This window comes from Narcine bancroftii, chromosome 1 (genome assembly GCF_036971445.1).
Source record: "Narcine bancroftii isolate sNarBan1 chromosome 1, sNarBan1.hap1, whole genome shotgun sequence".
Classification (NCBI taxonomy): domain Eukaryota; kingdom Metazoa; phylum Chordata; class Chondrichthyes; order Torpediniformes; family Narcinidae; genus Narcine; species Narcine bancroftii.
The window spans coordinates 477,333,319-477,354,953 of NC_091469.1; the positions used below are offsets into that span (position 1 = coordinate 477,333,319).

General features: G+C 41.0%; 1 protein-coding gene across 20 annotated transcripts in view; it reads left to right on the top strand.

Annotated features, from left to right (window-relative positions):
- The window catches only part of kmt2ca (lysine (K)-specific methyltransferase 2Ca), a 495,715-nt gene that overhangs the window by 353,273 nt on the left and 120,807 nt on the right, over positions 1-21,635 (top strand). For all 20 annotated transcript variants that reach the window (XM_069914823.1, XM_069914812.1, XM_069914813.1 and 17 more), the window contains 4 exons: positions 726-944; positions 3,770-3,904; positions 13,703-13,822; positions 14,429-14,559. In XM_069914823.1, coding sequence (XP_069770924.1) covers positions 726-944; positions 3,770-3,904; positions 13,703-13,822; positions 14,429-14,559 — 605 coding nt within the window. The remainder of the gene's footprint in view (positions 1-725; positions 945-3,769; positions 3,905-13,702; positions 13,823-14,428; positions 14,560-21,635) is intronic.

Below are 21,635 nucleotides of genomic sequence, written 5' to 3' on the forward strand. Positions count from 1 at the left end.
TGGGTCGGCCCAGCGTCATGGGACGAAAGGCCTGTACTGTAATGTTCTGTGTAGAATGGAAAATAATACTGTAGTCAATGTCTGTAATGTGTATTGAAATAATTTAAATCACAGTAGTAATTGTTTGCTGCAAAATATTAATAAATATGTGTTAATTAGTGAAATGTTGTTTGCAGAAGAGATACCAAGTCTTCACAAAGCAGAGGCTGAAGTTCCAGTATTGAATTCAGTTTTGGATATTGAGGCAGAAGAAATGTACACTTAGAAGCATTAAGCATAAAGGAGGTATATACTGAGGAAAGGCTAAAGTATAAATATCTTAGCCAGAACAAAGCAGTTTGATGGGGAGGATCAGGTTCATTTAAAGTTTAGTAATTACAAGGTATTGGAAGCAAATGAATTAGGAATTCCAAGCACAATTAGATGGCATGGCGGAGAAAGTCAGCATGCTGAAAGAATGAGCTGCAGGATAAATAATCTTTTTCCATCCTTCGGTTTTCTAGATTGCTAACTGAAAGTAGCCATTTGATATCATGGACTTAGTCCCATCAGTGGCTAACCCCAGCAAAGCTGTTTGGGTGAAAATTATAACCATTATTAAAATAAGGAATATCACTTGGATGTCTCTGACAAGGAGTTACTGAATTGATTCAGGAGGACTTTCCAATCTCATTTGGATAAGAAAATCCTCACTCAGCGTAACCTTTGATTTTCTTGGAAAACAGAACCAACACGGACGTACACACAGGATGGTGTCTGCCTAACTGAGTTGGGTATGTCACAGCTCCAAAACCTCAGTGTTGCTCCACCACGTCGGAAGCGACCCAAGCCAAAGTTGAAGCTGAAGATCATAAATCAGAACAGTGTAGCCGTTTTGCAAACTCCTCCTGATCTGCAGTCTGAACAGTCCCGAGACATAGATGGAAATATGGATGATGGCAGAGGTACAATATTCTGGCTGATTCCTTTCAATAATTTACTAAAATGAAAAAAAAAATGTTGCATGTTTATATGTCACTTACATATTTTCAAATTAGATCACTAAGTGGAGGAAATGCCTCAGCATTTTCTGTGTATTTCAAGAAACAATGGTTCATAAATGCATTGAAGTACCAATCTTGTGCATTATTCCACTATTTAATCAATTTTTAATGATCTAGATCTGACTGGACCAGGCCAGTATTTGTTATCCATCCCTAATTACCCTTGATTTGGCAGTGTGGTGCTGCAGAACATAGTGTTATTGGGTGGGGGATTTCCAAAATTCATACCCAGACAAAGCGCATGTGATATATTCCTGTGTCAGCTATGATTTACGGCTTGGATCAAAACTTGTGGATGGTGATATTCCCTGTCCTGGTCCCACTTTGAGAGTAACTGGAACACATTTTGTAATGGTCCATTGCAATCATTGAATAAATCAGTAGAGTGGTCGATGCAATAGTTTTCAATTGAGATCCTTTCTCCGGAATTATGTTGAGCTTCTTGACTTGTTAAAGCTGCACTCATCCAGACATGTGCCGACTTGTAGTTTGTTGATGATGTAAAGGCTTCAGATGTTTGGAGTGAGTCATTCACAACAGGATACCCAGCCTCTGACTCTTGAGTTTCCCTTGTGCCCATATGGCTAATCAAGTTGAGTTTCTGCTCATTTCATCAGAATGTTTTTGGCTTGAGGTTTCCGTAGTCAAGGCAAGATTAGTTGATTATTTGTGACGTTGCACTTGAATGTTTATTGGGAATTTCTGTCGTTTTGGTCTCCTGTGATGCCTATAAAAATCTACTGCCACTATTCCTCTCCCATTTTATACCCTGAACCTCCACTCATTAACCCCACCCACTGTATTCCAATTCTATTTCAAACTTCTCAACTCTCTCCTCTCGCATATGTTACACTAGATCAAAACTGACATATTGGAGATTGTCCTGCACTCAAGTTTCAAGAAAATGTAATATTAATGTCCAGTTAAATTTTGCAGAGAATCAAAATTATCCAAAAAAGAGGTCATTTCAATGTTTGAATTCACTCTGGCTCAAATGCAAATGGATAGATTTATCCACGTTTTCCTCATGATTTAAAGATTTATTTTCACATATCATGAACATTTGTTTGCAGTTGTGTATTATAGGTTTTCTGTTGATGCAAGGTACTGAAACCTATTGATGAAGCAAACACATGGAGATCACTTCTATTTTCAGAACTATTTTGTCACTTTCTCTTTCCCCAATCTGCTGTTAAATTCTTTAAATTTTACAATAAATCCACTTGGTAATGAACATGTCCTTTTAATGTTCACCAGAAAAACTGGCTTTGTTCCAATCTATATTAGATTACTGCCACCTTGAATCCAAAATTTGCAATGTATTGTTAAGTATGTTCTTGGTTTTCAAGAGCATTAGCAACTGTCCAATGAGACATTAAACCGATCCTTGCTCAGTTCCCTCAGATGCACCTGAAGTATTTCCTAGCATTGTTTAAAAGAGAAGTTATAGGAGGATTATAGCATTGTTATTAATATTTAAAACATAACCATCAACAGTTTGTCATGGTCAATGTGAAATTAGTATATGATGGGCCATTCTGATTCAAGCACTAATCCAGTGCTTTTTTTCCATGAAAGTATTAGTTTCCTGAGCTGGTGTGGGTCTAAGCCAATGTTGGCATTTTTAACCTCACCCTCTGGGTTGTTGGCTGCACTTGTATGTGATTAGATTCATTGTGTCCAAAGAAGGAGCCCAAATTTCTGCTTCCCAATTTTAAGTCAAAGAAATCTGCCTACTATACTGGTACAACGCCAAATATGGTACAAGTGCAACAGCTCCATTCAAATGAATGGGAAATAACAGCCATTGAAGAAGTGTTTTTTTTTATTTTGACCATTTTTTTATGTGTGCATTTTTTTTCAGTGCTTTGACCTAACTTACTAGAAGAGGGAAAAAAAATCTTTTAAAACATTTTTGATAGTTCCTGTGCTTTACAATACCTATAAATGATGACAGTCATATTCTTGACACTCAGTGAGCTCGAGAATAAGGCCTCAAAGCCAGGCTGCTGAAGATGAGAGAGCCCCAATGCTGCATTCTGCCAAGTACTATGAGCCAGGTTCCAAATTAAAGTCCGGGTGCATGGTTTTGCTAGAAGAAACAGTCAGGGAACTCGGCAGTGCAACTCGGCACTGCTTATAGTATAACATCTTGCACTTGTGTATGTGTATGGTGCAGCTGTGTTTCTAATTAAATTCTGCCCATCTCGAATCCTCATTGACCTGCATTTTCCTCCATTTCCTAACTCTTCCATTTAAAATTCAAAGCCTCATTATGTATATGTATTTCAAACTGTTTTCACAATCATCTGCAGCCCACTAACTTTTCCTCACCTTAAGTGTATTTGCTCTTTGCTGTGTTTTGATCAAAAGGTGACAGTACGCTTTTTTTCAATCCAATAATATTACCAAGGAAGTTTCTTTAATGAACTCTTAATAAACTATCTTTAGCAATTGGTTCCTCGATGCGTGGAAATTACCGCGGAATTCCCACCTCAAATTTGCTTGGAGCATCACTGTTTTCTCCAGGAGCAAATAGACATTATCTTGTGCTGGGCACACATTTCTTGGAGATGTTTCTTTTGTTTCATGGAACAACTAATTCACATTATCACATGGAACCTGGATTTCATTATGTAATCAAACAATTTTCTCTGGATAAATGTAGAATCCAGTGCAGGTATAACATTTATTTTTCTAAATTTATTTCATCTTTCCATTTACAGGGGCTGATTTAACGGACTGTGATGCAAAGTCCGATCCGCTCACAAGTCCAGAGCGAGAAATAGCAGGTGATGACCGTAAAGGAGGCGAAGGGTCCGACAGCCTTAAGAAGAGAAAGAGGAAGCCATATCGACCTGGTAAATAATGATCAAACAAGCTTCTAAGTTAGATTAAACATGTTTTCTTGTGATTTAAGAGAGATCTATGTGGATTTGTTAGTACATATTTGATATTGCAATAGAAATATTTAGCATTTCATTTACCTGTGTAAAAAAAAAATTAAAAATACTTGTTAAATATAAAAATAACATACAGGTTGAGTACCCCTTATCTGAAATGCATGGGAATAGAAGTGTTTCAGATTTTGGAATAATGTTTCTAACTATGCAGTACAGTAGCATCAACAGAATACCTGTAACAACAATTAACAACAGCTTTCAGTCTCCACCTACAATGCTATGTTTTGATCAAAGTTTACAGTACACTTGTTTTAATGCAATAATGTTGCTGATCAGTGGTACTCAATTTGTATCACCCTTGTTCCAATTTATTGGATCTGTTAAAATCAGTTCAACAAATTCTAGGTACCACAGAGATGTGTTGGAAATTTACTGAGTTTTCTCTTATCTTCTATTTGACTCCTACTGACTCATTTATAAAGGCAATGCCACCTCCCAGTTCTCCTATGCTACACAAAAACAAATTGCATGTACTGAAAGTCTGATGCAAATACAGAAAATGCTGGTAATACTCAACAGGTCAATCAGAATCAATGAAGTATGATACAATTTACACTTCATCTCAAGGATTTTTCATAAGATTAAGTCAGAATTTTCATCCTTTCCACGGTTTTACTTAAACAAAGAAAAATTATCCTATTCATTTCTGTTATTTTCCTGTTATCTTTGTGTCACTCAGCCTCATGTATAATAGACTTTAATGAACACTGACATTTTAATTTCCAAGCGGTACAAAACAAGTATATTCTTGCTAATGTGAAATTAATCCTCAATTAACTTCTTTCTCTTGGGATCTACTCCAAAAGTGGCGTAGCATTAATATTAGATCTTTGAATAATGAGATGTGTATTACAATCTCATTACATTTCTGGGCAAAGTTGCCAAACAAAAGATAATTAATATCTTCATTGTATTGAACAAAAAATGAGGAAATGCTGGGTAATACCAAAAGAACTGTATTGATGGAGGTCCTTGAGTTCAAATTCTGCATCAGCTACAGTTGAAGTGATTCATGTATTCATGTTATTGTTGCTGTTATATCTTAGGATATAATTGCTGCCTTATTCATTGAAACCAAGCTTTCCATACACCTTCTCTACCACCCATTTACCTGTGTGACTACTTTCAGGGAGCTTTCTCTTTATATTAAAAAAATGCTTCTCTTTACAAAAAAAAATGCTGTAAAGGATCATGCTGTTACCTTTTCTGTTGCATTTGAGCTCCCAAAGAGCAACATCTCACACTTGCCCAACTCCCACCTGCCATTTCTTTGCCCATATTTGTAACTGCTCTATATCCTGCTGCATCAAATGCCCTCTCCAATGTCCATACATCCACCGATCTTTTTCATTTGCAAACTTACCAACCCACCCACTTAATTTTTCATCCTAGTCATCAATATGTATCACAATCAACAGGAGTTCTAACTCCAATCCTGTGGTATGCGACAGGTCACGGATGCCCAGCCCGAATAATAGCCTCCACCGCTACCTTTGGTTTTCAATGGACACACCAATTCTGAATCCAAACTATTGATTCACTATGGATTTCAATTTCAACTTCTGGATTAGCCTTTCATAAGGGACCTAAAATCTATGTTTTAAACATTCACTGCCCTATTCTTATATTTTTTAAAAATCAATCAAGTTTATAAGACATGGGTTAAACAAAAAAAATGTACAGATGCTAGGTGGAGTGGAGTACACAAATGTGCTGGTTATCCAGCATCCTAAAGAAATAAATGAAAAGCAATGTTTTGGGCCTGGGCCCTTCATCAGTATTTAAGACATGACCTGGTTTGAAGGGTTGGTGTGTGAACCAATTTTCTTTTTTACATGACAGTTAAATTTGTCCAAAACAACTTCTCTTGAAAAGGAAATAACTCCACCCATTGAATCACAGCTAAAATACCCCAGTTGTGATTATATTCTGATAAATTTCAGTTCTGATGAAGGCTAGGACCTGAAAAAATTAACTTTTTCTTTCCACGAGCATTTTATGTTTCAATATTTCATAAATTTCTTGAATACTTTGCACAAGGTAGGCAAACGAGTCTTTGATGTGACTTATTGAGCAATCCATTTGATTCTATTTTCTTGCCCTTTCCTCGTATCCAGTAAATTATTTATCTAATTCCTTTCTGATTTGTCTGATTCTGAAACCATTAAGTAATTGTTCCAACCACTTCATCAGGAAATGAATTGCAAATCATAGTCACTCTATTTTTTTTTTAACTCCTCCAATTCTCTTTTTTCACAACCTGTTCCCTGGTTGTCGAACTATCTACTGAAGAAACTGTTTCTGTGGACTTTCCCAAGGTAAAAATGCTGTGATCTTGTACCTCTTTAGTGGCAGCTCAGTTAGCGCAATTCTATAACAGCACCAGTTTATACATTCTCCTTGTGTCTACGTGGGTTTCCTCTGGGTACTCTATTTCCTCCCAAATTCCAAAGTCGTACAGGGCTAGTAAGTCAATTGGTTACATGGATGTAATTAGCAGGCATGAGCTTGTGGATTGGAGGGTTGTTCTGTTACCATCCTGTATCTCCAAATTAAATTAAAATCTCATGTTTCTTATTCTCCTTTGCTCTACAAACATTAAACCCACTTCTCCAGTTAATATTCTCATGTCTGAAATCTCTCACCCTTTGTCCCCTCTCTGAATCTGTGGCATCCTAAGTTTGGTCATGGGTTCTTGTTCTGAAGTAGTACGGCAGAAGAGATGAGTTTTTTTCACCCAGAGGATGAACTTGACAACTCAAAGGGAGGCAAAAACCCTCTTCATGTTTAAAAAAAATGAATGGATGGAATATGATGGTGTTCTCCAAGTGTCAGTGGAAAGGCCATTGCCTAGTTTTGTTACTTAAAAATAGCTTGGATATGAGTGGGTATAATTTACAAGCTTGAAAAATAAGGAGGGTGGTCATAGAGACAGTGGAACTGAAAAATAATTCTAGCTGCAGGGATCATTTATTCAATTAATTTTATTTATTAATTTAAATCTCCATGTTCCTGTTAATGATTTTCCCAATGATTATTCCTAAAAGCATCCCGCAAACAAGACCTCTTTCTCACCTGTTGCCTGCTGTTCCCTATGGCAGGGTTAGCCAAATGGCGACATAAAAGTAAAAATCTGTATGCAATATTTTTTTCATGATCTGCGGCTCTCAAACATCTGAAGTTTAACGTATGTGGTCTTGTGTTAAGTAAGTTTGGTCACACCTGCCCGATGGCCATTTTTGAACAAGTTTGTACATTGCTCATCTCAATTCCTCTGGCAACTGTCTTGCATTTCAGGAGATAGAAATAAATTGTGGTCAGACATTGTGCAAAATTGAACCCATTTTCTTTGGATATATCCCATTCACACCAGCAATTGGTTGAGAACATAAGTAATAAGACTGGTTTAAGCACAGCCAGCCTTTCTAATACATTATTCATTTTCACCTCATCGCCTCACCTCATCCACTATCTCTACCTTTTGAACGGAAAAGGTCCTCTTCCTACAGATACCATCTGACCTGATGAGTTTTCCAATATTCTGTGCCGGCTTGCCTAAACGCAGTTCAAACCGGCTCAACCGGGTGAACCGCTGATATCAGCAACCAGGAGGGCTCTGACTACGGCGAACCGTGGGCCAGAAGGTGGCATCATTCACACCCCGCAGCATGTGGGGGATTCCTGGGAGGAACACGTGCATGTATGAACAAGTAAGCAGTTTTACAACTGGACACCACTCGAGTCAGACTCCTTCTTTCTCTCGCTGCGACTCAGTGCAACTACATTGGTGACCCCAACAGGCCGAAAGCTGCCTTCCTTTTGGAGGACTCAGCCAGCAGCCTGGTTCGAACAAGCTGAGGCACAATTCTGAATCAGGCAGATAGTTGCAGATGCCACCATGTACTATTATGTGGTGACCACTCTTGACCAGGAGACAGCAGGTCGTGTGGTCACTTTCCTGTGTCAGCCACCATCTAACAAGTAACAAGGCACTTAAAGGCCTCCTCCAGACATTCGGTCTCTCCCTCCACGAATGAGCCATGCAGCTCATGCCGCGCACCATCAGCTTTAATGAATGACATGTTGGCGCTTTTCAGGGACTTGCACCCGGAGTGCAAGTCCCAGGCCATTACAGTGACCAGCCACCATAGCTATTAGCACTGGCCGTGGTGTTTCCCGGAAATGCACATGGAAGTCGGCAACGGTGCGCTCCAGAGCCCCACCATTGGTGGTAGAGACACCAAGAATCTGTGAGGGTGACCTCCTTGTTCAAAGGTGTGTACGGCCTCGCTGCTGGGGTGTGTGGAGCCTGGGCCTTTGGGTGTGACGCAGCACTAATCTCAGTGGGGTATTCTTTCTGCTATTTCACAGGAGTCGCAGGATGTCTGCGGGGGCAGCCACTCTGCGGGGGTTGCTGAAATCCTCATCAGTTAGCATGAGGTGGATGTCTTTGGGCATCTGCTCTTGAAAAACTGAGCCGAAATCAGTGTCCTCCCTCCTTCAGGCCACGATGCGTGGAACAGAAAGACAGGGCGAGTGCTGAATGCCGTCCACATGTACAGAAATCAAACCATATTTCTGCGGTTTGGAGCCAACAAGTTCACTTGGACATTCACGTTGGCTGCAGATTTCCTCAGAGCACACTTACTGCTGGTTGACTTGAAGGGGTGACGGTTAGTAAATACCAGGGCTTTTCAGACATTCTCCCTAGGGGTGGCCAAGCCACCCACCCTGCACCTGGCTCCAAAACATATTCGGGGAATTAATTCATGAGTTATTGTGGAGTTTCCACACATCATAATGCCACATTTCTCTTCGGCAACACCCAAGCATGGCGCTTCACACCATATCCTCATGCAGAGACCTCCACTCCACGCCCAGCCCCGCAGACTGCCGCCCAACAAGCTTTGCCTTGCAAAGGAGGAATTTTGGAAGATGGAGGAGATGGGGATTGTGTGCAGATCCGACAACTCGTCAGCCTATCCGCTCCACATGGTTCCTAAGTTAGCAGGAGGATAGAGACTGTGTGGTGATTACAGAAGGTTGAACATTGCCACCATCATGGACGACTACCCTGTGCTTCTTATACAGGATTTCACTGCCAACCTGCATGGGGCTTGCATTTTCTCAAAGATAAGACCTAGCATGCAGGTACAACCAAATCCCGGTGCACCCAGATGACGTACCAATGACTGCTCTGATTACGCCGTTTGGACTCTTTGAGTTTCTCAGAATGCATTTGGTTTGAAAAATGCAGCACAAACATTCCAATAGTTGATGAACACGGTGCCGGAAGTCATGGAGTTCCTGTTCGTTTACTCATTGCCAGCTGCTCCCATAAAGAACACCTGTATTTCATCTGCCGCCACCTGCACGATTTCAGCTTTGTGATAAACCCCACCGTGCCAATTTGGTTTGTCCACAATTGACTTCTTAAGGCACCGCATCAGTTGCCATGGCGTCTTCCCATTGCCAGCAAAGTTGGAAGCCATCCACCAGTTCACCAGACTCGACCCAATTAAGGGTCTACAAGAGTTTATAGGGATGGTGAACTTTTACTACTGCTTTTTACCTTCGGCAGTCCACATCATGCAACCCATTTGGTCTCATGTCTGTCAAGACCAAGGAGATCACTTGGACCCGAGAGACGGCAATGGCATTTGAGAAGACCAAGGATGCCCTAGTGAATGCCACATTCTTGGCCCACCCCCAAGTGGGCATACCGACCGCTTTCACGATGGATCCTTGAACAGTCGATGTTTGAACAGCTCATCGGCAGCCAATGGAACCCCCTGGCATTCTTCAGCCAGCATCTACGACCCCGAAGGTCAAATACAGCGCCTTTGACAGGGAGCTTCTAACCCTGTACCTGACCATCCGGAACTTTTGGTACTTCCTTGAAGGAAGGGAGTTCACCATCTTCACTGACCACAAGCACCGGAGCTGTGGTCAGCCTGCCAACAATGCCACCTCTCTTATGTCTCAGAGTTTACCACCACAATAAGACACATCTCCGGGAAGAACAATGTGCTTGCTGACGGGTTGTCACATGCCTCTGGGCATGAACTATGTGGCATCAGCTGAAGCTTAGTGCCAGGACACTGAGCTCCCGGATTACACTCTCGGGCCTTCGCCATTGGACCAAGGGAGGTCTGCCATTCTTTGCGATGTATCCAAAGGTCAGCCTTGGTTCATTGACCCAGCCGTTTCAAGGCATTGCACTTTAGATACCCTCACCCCTCCATCCAGGCGACCATTCAGCTTATCTCCGATAACTTCATGCAGCACAGCCTCCAAAAGCAGGTTAGGCCTAGGCCAGACTGTGCACAGACTGCCAAACCACCAAGGTTTAACAGCATATGAAGGCTCCACTACTGCCCTTCCAGCCATCTCAGCGGAGGTTAAACAGGGATCTGCAAATCACATCTACCACACTGTCGCGCCTGCTGGGAACACAGCTCCGCACCTGCTTGGCATACGAACAGACCTGAAGTCTTCATCGGCTGAGCTCGTATATGGCGCCCCAGTCATGGTGGCCGGAGAATTCATGCCCGCAGCTTGAGGGCAGGAAGATGCGCCATCAGAGGTCCTCATATAACTGCGTGAGCGGTTTGGTAAATTGCCTCCAATTCCAACATCCTGCCATGGCACTATGACACCCTTTGTGGCTAAGGACTTACAGTGCTTTGAGTACGCCTTTGCCAAGAGAGGTGCACACAGACCGCCCCTATGAGGGGCCATTCAAGGAGGTATGCCACAACGGCATGACTTGCATCCTGGACATTGGTGGGCGTGAAGAGACATCCACCATCGACAGCCTAAAACCAGCACACCTACACCTCGACCAACCAGTAACAGTAGCTGCAAACAACCAACCAGAGCAGGCGCAGGTGCTGGACATTTTGCTTCCGATTGCTGGTTCTGAGGTGGGGGCATGTGGCAGCCCACCTAAACACAGTTCAAACCAGCTCAGAAAGCCACTGGAGAACTGCTGACATCAGCAACCAGGAGAGCTCTAACTTCAGGGTGAACCGCAGGCCGGAAGTGGAGCGCGTGCATGTGTGAACAAGTAAACAGTTTTCAAGTTGACACTACTCAAGTCAGATTCCTTTCTCTCGCTGCAGCACAGCGCAACTACAATTTTATGATTTTACTTTAGATATACAGCATCCAGATTTATTTTTTCTGTTTTGATCTCTATGGTCTCTACTGTTGTTGAAATGTGATAATGAATTGCCCATAGTGCCTGTGGCATATCATGTTCCATCATAATCCCCCTTTTTTTAATGGTCAATGGACCTGTACATGGGAGAATTTCAGTTGTATTTTGTCTTGGTCGTCGCTGTCCAGATGTTGTTCAAATTGACATTCAATTTTCATTAATTCCCTTCTCCAGTTTCTTTCTCCCTTCTGTCATCCTTCCTGAATCTCCACAACCCCTTTCCTCCCTTCTCCAGCTCTCTCCTCCTCAGCTTCTTTCTCTTCCCCCTCTCACTGTTATCCTCCTGTTTCCTCTCACCTGTTAGCCTGCTTTACTCCCACTTACCCTCCCCCCAACCTTTTGGTATTCCTGATGAAAGATTCAGGCCTGAAACATTGACTGCCTTTTATTTTTTATTCATGCTGCGTGACTTCCTGAGTTTTTCCAGCACTTATGTGGATTGCAGAAGACCCCAGCATTGGGAGATTTTCTTGTTTACACAACTACTGGAGATTATCCTGCATGCTCTTTTATCTAGCTAGCTTCAGAGATCATTGAATTTCCACCTGAAGATAATTTTCCTACTCCTTAACAATTCTTAATATCTATTCATTGATTCAGCTCTTGCTTTGTTTATCTTTCCAAAATGTGTGATCTCACACCTCTCTGTATTTTACTTGCTATCTTTCTGCCCATTTGACTGGTTTATCTTCCTAAAATTTTCAACCTTGCTCCTCAGCCATGGTCAGTATTGTATGATCTGCAACTTTGTAATCATGATCCTATGGAGTCATAGAGTCTCTCAGCACGGAAGGAAACAAGCCCCACAGCCCAGTTTGTCCATGCCAACCTAATCGTTTTCCCAAGTTAGTCCTATTTTCCTGAGTTTGACCCATATCCCTCATAATTTTTCCTGTCCATTAAATATTAAAATTATAGGCTCTTAGAACATTACAGCACAGTACAGGCCCTTCAATCCTTGATGCTGTGCTGATCTATGTATTCCTACCAAAAAATAACCTAAACCCACCCTACTTCATAACTCTCTATTTTTCATTCATCCATGTGTCTCTAAAATGCACTTAATGTTTCAGCCTCCACCACGATCCCTGGCAAGGCATTCCAGTTCTCTGTGTCACAAAAAAAAACCCCAAAAAAACCAGCCTGGTGTTTGCTATTCCCACCCTGGGGGAAAAGGCACTGGTTATCCAAATTATCTATGCCTCTCAGAATCTTATAGACCTCAATTAAGATTCCTTTCATTCTTCTTCACTTCAAAGATAAAAGTCCTAGCTCTGCTAACCTTGATTTTTCCCCCAATTTTTCAATCCAGTTTTTCCAATTTTTTTTGTAATATTTTCCAATCCATAGATTCCACATCCTTCCTATAATGAGGTGACCAGAACTGAACACAATACTCTCAGTGTGACCTCACCATGACCTCTCAACCTGTGTGACAACCTCGAGAGATTTATAGATTTGGACCCCAAGGTTTCTGTTTTCCTCCACAATGTTAAGTACCTGACCATTAATCCTGTACTCAGCTTTCAGGTTTGACCTTCCAAAATACATCACCTCACACTTTCCTGCCCAGCTCTGCATCCTGGTTATATCCTTTTGTAACTACAACAACCTTCAGCGCCATCCACAACTCCTTTAGCCTTCACATTATTGCAGACATACTAACCCATCCTTCTACTTCTTCATCTAATTCATTTATAAAAATTACTACTACTTACCATAGCATCTCGTTGCATATTACCCAGCACCCTTGTGTGAAGAAGATGCTCTTCAGGTCGCTTTTCAATCTTCTCGTCCTCCAGTTTTAGACTCTCCTACCTTGGGGATTAAAAGCTCTGACTATTTGCCTTCTCTATGCCCCTCGTGATTTTACAAATCTCTAATCATGTCCCCTGACAACTTCTGACATTTCAAGGGGAAAAGTCCCTGAACTTATCATTCAAGCCTGTCAGTCCTAGTAATATTTGGGTCTAAATCTTTGTCTAAAAAGCAAGCTGTTCAGCTTTTGATTCTCTTTCACATTTCTTTAATAAATAGTTGTCAATCGCATATTTGAAGGTATAAATTGATTTGGCATTAATTGATTTATAGAAGAACATCTGTCTTCTGCCGCTGGTTTTGTAACTACTCCTGAAAGTCAGATTCCAATTTTTACACAAAACCTGTGTCAAGTCTTGCCTTTCCTTCTGCATTGTTTCTAAGTTCATGCACTTTTTCCATTGTCATCAATGCATATTTAATTTCTCTTATTTCTTCACCTAATTTGTGTTCAGTATCAGGATTTTTCCTTTCATTTCTGTCTCTTCAAAAGTATCCTGGCATTGTTAGACATCGAAAATCTTCAACTTGGGACATTGATGGTCGTGTGAGATTTTTTTATGAAATAAGTGCTTGGTGAAATTCCCACCTATAATTTTGATTACTTTTTGTTTGGGACAATGTGAGCTATATTCACTAATTGTCTGTTCTGATAGGAATTGGTGGGTTTATGGTGCGCCAGAGGAGTCGGACAGGACAGAATAAGTCAAAGCCCTCGTTATCCAGGAAGAATTCCACTGGTTCAATCTCTGAAATGATGACTGGGAAGGAGGATGGTAAGGCATACATCACAGACTTAAAGTACTCCTAAAATATTCCAAGCATTTGGACAAATTTTCTTCTGAATTTTACAGAAACTGTATTGAAATATATGAAAATGAATATATGCCACATGTAGCACATCGGTTTTCTCTCTACTGATACTGCTTGTCTGCTGAGTTTTCCAGTATTTTCTGCTTTATTTCACAACTTTTTGTTTTAAAACATAATTTCTCATACCACATATTGTGAATGTGAACACGAGTTAGGGAGGATAAAAGGTTTCCCAAATAATTGTCAACAAACATCCTTCTCCTATAGATTGAACTACTTTAAACTGTTATAATGTTCACTTTCTTTACTAAGTGCCTGATTTCATCAAAGTTTGTTTGGCAAAGAGGAGTAGTTTTGTGGAGAGCTGTAGCGTATGTACTGGTACATTACTTTAACACTCATCTTTTGATTTTTATTTAAAACCTACAGGACTATTGGATCAGCTATGGCTAATACTTTCCACATTGTAATTGTAGATATGCTGAAGTTAACAAATTTGCTTTCTCCTCTGAATAGATTTCATATGTCCTAGAATGGAGTTAAATGAGTTTTTTTATTTGTTTTAATAGGGTGGCTTGAACAACAGTCAGAGATGCCTATTGATGCATCAACTGCTGTCCCTGAGATTGTAGAGAAAATGAAAAAGCGATATAGGAAAAAGAAAAACAAATTAGAAGAGATCTTTCCAACCTATCTACAGGTATGGTCATTACTTAACTTATCATTTATATATTCAAGTCATTTTTTTTAAAATTCTTCAATTCATACCCTCAGAGTAGATGGTACAATTTTTCCTTGTGTCAATGGTTGCATACAAAGAGAAAAAAGAGAGATGATTTTTTTTTTCCAGTTGCTCTGAGCATTGTACCTTGGATGGTATCCAAGGAAAGCACAATAAATTTCTGCATGGCACTCTGAGTTCTTAATTATGACAAATTATATTTGCAGCGCAGGAACGTTGGTGCCTGTATCATTACTTGGGTCTATTAATGCATAAACTTATTTTAATAATTATCCTGATCTCGAACACTTCCAGGTTTGAAATTCTTGTTAGTCTTGCAACAACTTCATAGTGTGGAGAAATTTTGCAAGTGGGGATTTGGATTGTAAAGTATTGAATTGAAGGAAGAAATGTGTGTTTACCTCTACCTTGGATTAAATTCGCACAAGAGTTTTGGTCAACAATGTTTCAAAATTCTCAAGAAATAAGATGAGATAATTACAGTCTAATTGACAGTGGGGTAGAGCTATTACTTGTAACCAAATGCAAATCCAGCATGCAGGCTTTCCAGTTCTGAAGGTTCTAAGAAATACCTGACTTGAAGGGTGAGGAAATGATCACAAATTTAGAAAGAATTCCTCTTCCCCCTCTCCCCCTGAAAAAAAAACATTTGATATCATCCTCCATTATGTTTTTGGCAGAAAAAACATCTGGGAAATCTGCATTTAAAAGGAGAAAAGTAACTTTACAGCTTTCCTCCACCATCATCTCCTGCCTTTGCCTCCCACCTCCCCCCCCCTCCACCTCCTTTTTGTTTGGACACCTGCAGCATTTTCTCATACTTTGATGAAGGGCTCAAGCCTCAAACATTTGTTATATTTTTACCTTTGCTACATAAAGGGCACTGTTTTATCTGCTGAGTTTCTCCAATATTTTGTGTCTTTACCCTAACTTTACAGGCCATGTGCCAACTGATGCAATTCACAAAAAAAACATTATGTTGAAGATGTGTTGGTGACAAAAGCAAACTTTGTTTGGCTAACAAATTCAATTTAAGCTGTTACATGCCATTTTTCCATGTTTTATGTTTCCAACTTTAGAGTATAGATGTGAGGAAAGGATAATAGACTAATAGACTACAGCATCCATCCCCCCCCCTCCCCGCATCCGCAGGGGATATGTTCCAAGACCCTAACAGATGCCTGAAACTACGGATAGTACTGAACCTTATATACTGTTTTTTTCCTATACATGCACACCTATGACAATGTTTAATTTATAAATTAGGCAAAATAAGAGATTAACAAAAATAACTAATAATAAAATATAAGAATTATAACAATATTTTAAAAGAGGGTTACTTGAACACAAGCACTGCAATACGCCACAGACGATCTGAATACGATCTGTACTGTGTTTTCAGACCAGGGGTAACTGAAACTGTGGAAAGCAAAACCACGGGTAAGAAGGGGGCACTGTAATTTTGTTTTCAGTTTTTTAAAAAACGGCTAAGAGGTAGCTTTTAAGAGTTCCTTAAAATTATGAAAGGGCTGGAGAGAGACTGGTGACTAGAAAATAGCAAGCAATCCGATAGCAAATTCAGAAAAATCTCCTTAACCTTAACTGTTGGTGAGAATGAGGACTTCAAACTAAAGAGAATCGAGGCAAATAATAAAAATGTATTTGAGAACATGCCGGACAAACAGAGGGAGAAGAAAACATTCTTTTTTTTTCTTTGGCTTGGCTTCGCGGACGAAGATTTATGGAGGGGGTAAAAAGTCCACGTCAGCTGCAGACTCGTTTGTGGCTGACAAGTCCGATGCGGGACAGGCAGACACGATTGCAGCGGTTGCAGGGGAAAATTGGTTGGTTGGGGATGGGTGTTGGGTTTTTCCTCCTTTGCCTTTTGTCAGTGAGGTAGGCTCTGCGGTCTTCTTCAAAGGAGGTTGCTGCCCGCCAAACTGTGAGGCGCCAAGATGCACGGTTTGAGGCGATATCAGCCCACTGGCGGTGGTCAATGTGGCAGGCACCAAGAGATTTCTTTAGGCAGTCCTTGTACCTTTTCTTTGGTGCACCTCTGTCACGGTGGACAGTGGAGAGCTCGCCATATAACACGATCTTGGGAAGGCGATGGTCCTCCATTCTGGAGACGTGACCCATCCAGCGCAGCTGGATCTTCAGCAGCATGGACTCGATGCTGTCGACCTCTGCCATCTCGAGTACTTCGACGTTAGGGATGTAAGCGCTCCAATGGATGTTGAGAATGGAGCGGAGACAACGCTGGTGGAAGCGTTCTAGGAGCCGTAAGTGGTGCCGGTAGAGGACCCATGATTCGGAGCCGAACAGGAGTGTGGGTATGACAACGGCTCTGTATACGCTTATCTTTGTGAGGTTTTTCAGTTGGTTGTTTTTCCAGACTCTTTTGTGTAGTCTTCCAAAGGCGCTATTTGCCTTGGCGAGTCTGTTGTCTATCTCATTGTCGATCCTTGCATCTGATGAAATGGTGCAGCCGAGATAGGTAAACTGGTTGACCGTTTTGAGTTTTGTGTGCCCGATGGAGATGTGGGGGGGCTGGTAGTCATGGTGGGGAGCTGGCTGATGGAGGACCTCAGTTTTCTTCAGGCTGACTTCCAGGCCAAACATTTTGGCAGTTTCCGCAAAGCAGGACGTCAAGCGCTGAAGAGCTGGCTCTGAATGGGCAACTAAAGCGGCATCGTCTGCAAAGAGTAGTTCACGGACAAGTTTCTCTTGTGTCTTGGTGTGAGCTTGCAGGCGCCTCAGATTGAAGAGACTGCCATCCGTGCGGTACCGGATGTAAACAGCGTCTTCATTGTTGGGGTCTTTCATGGCTTGGTTCAGCATCATGCTGAAGAAGATTGAAAAGAGGGTTGGTGCCAGAACACAGCCTTGCTTCACGCCATTGTTAATGGAGAAGGGTTCAGAGAGCTCATTGCTGTATCTGACCCGACCTTGTTGGTTTTCGTGCAGTTGGATAATCATGTTGAGGAACTTTGGGGGACATCCGATGCGCTCTAGTATTTGCCAAAGCCCTTTCCTGCTCACGGTGTCGAAGGCTTTGGTGAGGTCAACAAAGGTGATGTAGAGTCCTTTGTTTTGTTCTCTGCATTTTTCTTGGAGCTGTCTGAGGGCAAAGACCATGTCAGTAGTTCCTCTGTTTGCGCGAAAGCCGCACTGTGATTCTGGGAGAATATTCTCGGCGACACTAGGTATTATTCTATTTAGTCGAATCCTAGCGAAGATTTTGCCTGCAATGGAGAGCAACGTGATTCCCCTGTAGTTTGAGCAGTCTGATTTCTCGCCTTTGTTTTTGTACAGGGTGATGATGGTGGCATCACGAAGATCCTGAGGCAGTTTACCTTGGTCCCAACAAAGCTTGAAAAACTCATGCAGTTTGGCATGCAGAGTTTTGCCGCCAGCCTTCCAGACTTCTGGGGGGATTCCATCCATACCTGCTGCTTTGCCACTTTTCAGTTGTTCGATTGCCTTATATGTCTCATCCAGGGTGGGAACCTCATCCAGCTCTAGCCTTAGGGGCTGTTGAGGGAGCTGGAGCAGGGCGGAACATTACACTGATGAATTTAGCAGAGAATAGACAAAAGGGGACTTGAGTGAAGCATAAATACTGACCTTAATCAATTAGACCAAGTCTTCTGTTTCCCTAGCCAAAAGGCATTTAATGAGGAGCATGGAGGAAGCTAGTGCATAAATTTAAAACCTATGGTAATAGAGAAATTGTGTTAGAATTGACTGAATATGAGGTGTCTCATATAAAACATTGGAATAAGAGGATCTGCAAGGAGGGAAATTGAGGAGTACTGCAGGAATCAATTTTTGGTCTGCAAGCATTTACTATTAAAGTCAGGAGAACACAATCCAGTCCTCATTGAGGGCTCAGTAGTTGAGAGGGTCAAGAACTTCAAATTCCTGGATATCAACATCTCAGTAGATCTGTCCTGGAGCCTCCGTGTTTATGCAATCATGAAGAAGGCTCACCAGTGGCTAGACTTTGTGAGGTGTTTGAGGAGGTTTGTTATGTCACCGAAGATCCTTGAAAACTTCTACAGGTGTACCATGGAGAACATCCTGGCTGGTTGAAACACTATCTGGTATAGAGGTGCAACGCTTAAGATAAGAAAAAACTCCAGCGGGTTGTTAACTCGGCCTGCGACATCACGGGCACCAGGCTTCACTCCATCGAGGATATCTACAAGAAAGGGGATCTTAAGAAATCAGCCTCTATCCTCAAAGCTATGCCCTCTTCGCTCTGCTACCATCAGGACAAAGGTACAGGAGCCTAAAGACGAGCTCCCAGCAGCACGAGCTCTGCTTCTTCTGCTTCTTTCCTGCTGCCATCAGATTCTTGAATGATCAATGAACCAAAAACAGTGCCTTACTTGGACTTTTCATGCACTATTTTTACTTATTGTGTTATGGGTTATATTATGGTTATGAATAAATATGTCTTTAGAGATAAATTGTGGAGGGTTTAGTGTAGATCACTTCACAAACAGAGTAACACTTCACAAAAGACATCTCCTTTAAAATGCAAGAGCTTTGCTGAAGCAGGACATTCAGGCTCCAGTTGGCTTTGCAAAAGACAATGGAACTGCTTTGGAAAGAACTTCAGAAGCAGGTGCAAAGGGAAAAATCTGGGCTCAAGTGCTGATAAGATCTTTCAAAGATTGGGTTTGGAGCTTTGGGAAAGGCTTTGGTTTTTACAAGCAGAGAGAGGATAGAACAAACAGGATTCTTCTCTCAGAGAGAGAGAGGTCAGTTCCACTGTAGCAGTTGAGGCTGCAAAATGGCAAGCTGGCAGGCTTGTTGAAAACCCCATTTTGAAGCTGGGTTGTGAGTTCAGCCTGTTCAAAACCCTTGTAGTCCTTACAAGTGTTTCTCCTGAAATAAGGAAAACATGAGGAACTCTGGTGACCTGGAAGAAGAGGTTATCATTTGGAAAATCCATGATGGGGAAAGTTTCTTTGGCAAGATATTAAAGTGACTGATTGGAGGAAATCAGTTTGTCAAACAAGCAACAAATATCTCTCTTAAACCAACAAGAACCTTCCTGAGTGGTAACCAATTAACTTTAAGCTCCAGAGCCTGATGGAGATTCATAAATGTTGAATTCTGTGCATAGTATGAGAATTGCCTGATACCGGTGCACTTGGAGAAGTGATAAGTGAATGATTGGACTGTGAAACAAAGAACTTCTCTGAACATATACACATTACATACACGTGCGCTTAGAACTAGAAGGAGGGGTGGTAGTTAAATTAGGTTAAGTTAATAGTAATAAGTTAAAGTTTGATCTTATTTTTACGTTTAAAGAAAATTAAAAGCAACTTTTGTTTAAGTAATCATTGACTTGGTCATTTCTATTGCTGCTGGGTTATGGGGTCCTCTGGGCTCATAACAATTGCAATAAGGTTTGCACTGTGACGTTGCTGCAGAACAATGAATTTCATGAGAATAAATTCTGTTTCTGATTCTATTACATTAATGACAGGGAAAAGGTAGAATGTAAAGTTCCAAATTTGTTGGTGACATCAATACATGGATGGGCATGTTGTGATAATAGAATCGGGATAGATGAAATGAATGGGCAAAAGACTAGAAAATTGAGTTTAATGTGGTCAAATGTGAGGTCATTCACTTGGATAAGACAAATCAAAAGGAAAATTGTTATCTAATTGGAGAGAGACTACAATTGAGAAGTACAGAGGGTTCTAGGTGTAATAGTGTATGAATTTAAAAAAGTGAGCAGGATGGTCCAACAAGACAGCAACAACATTTTGAAAAGAGATTTAGAAAAGAGAGAGATTTTATAACAATTGTACAGGGTATTGGTGAGGCCCCATCTGGAATGCTGTACAAAGTCTTGGTTCCTTTACCTGAAAAAAAAAGTTATATTTGGCCGCAGTACAAGGAGATTCACTAGATCAGTGGTTTTCAAACTTTTTCTTTCCACCCACGTACCACCTTAAGCAATTCCTTACTAATCACAGAACACTTATGGAATAGGGAATGTTTAAAGTGGTATGTGAGTGGAAAGAATAAGGTTGAGAACCACTGCACTAGACTTAATTCTTGGAATAAGAGGGTTGTCCTACCAAGGGAGGCAATGTAGTTTGCCCTGTTTTGTCAAGGTTTAGAAGAAAGAGCCATCATCTTATTGAAACATACAGGATCCTAAGGAGGCACGGCAGAGTAGATAACATTTTTATTTATTTATTGTTATAGAAATGTAGTAAGATGGTTATAATATGAATGTTTACACTACGACGCTGCTGCAAGCACCGAATTTCATGGCTTGTTCATGACAATAAATTCTGATTCTGAAAAAGTTTTCTTGGGGAGGGGGGGAGCTGCAAGATAAGGGGCTGGTCACTTAAAACTGAGGTATATAGAAATTTCTTCATGCAGATGCTGGTAAATCTGAAATCTGTGCCTTGGCAGGTAGTGAAATCTGAATAAATTGGATTTAAAGTGGGTGTGAATAAATATTACATTGTGGAATAAAAGGATATGGAGAAATGGCACAGAAAAAGCAAACATAGATCAGCTATAATCGTTTGGTGGGGCAGACCGAAGGTTCTCATAGCCCACTCTTGCTTTTGTGTACCATATATCCTAGTTAAAATCATAATGCTGTCAAATATAAGCCACATAGAGATTTGTCAAGAAGATTCCAGGAAGTTTTTTTCTTTATGGCTGAGATCCATAGATACTGTGCAGTGCAGATGGCATCCATTTGCTACATGGACAATGTAGACGGGATTTTACCTTCTGACAAATGATGTATGTTATGCAGATAAGCAAACAAAAACTGGGTACTGTAATTCTTCCAAATGTTTTGAAGTATCACATCTGCTCTCCTCGTCAAAGTCAACGAAGATTTTAAATTATTACTCTTCTGTGTCTTAACTTTGCAATTTGCTTTGCTTAACTTTTGCCTGGTAAAACACTAGCAAAATGTTTTTTTTTAAAATTGACCAATTGTCCCTCTGCCAACACACAAAAGGACAATTAGTCCT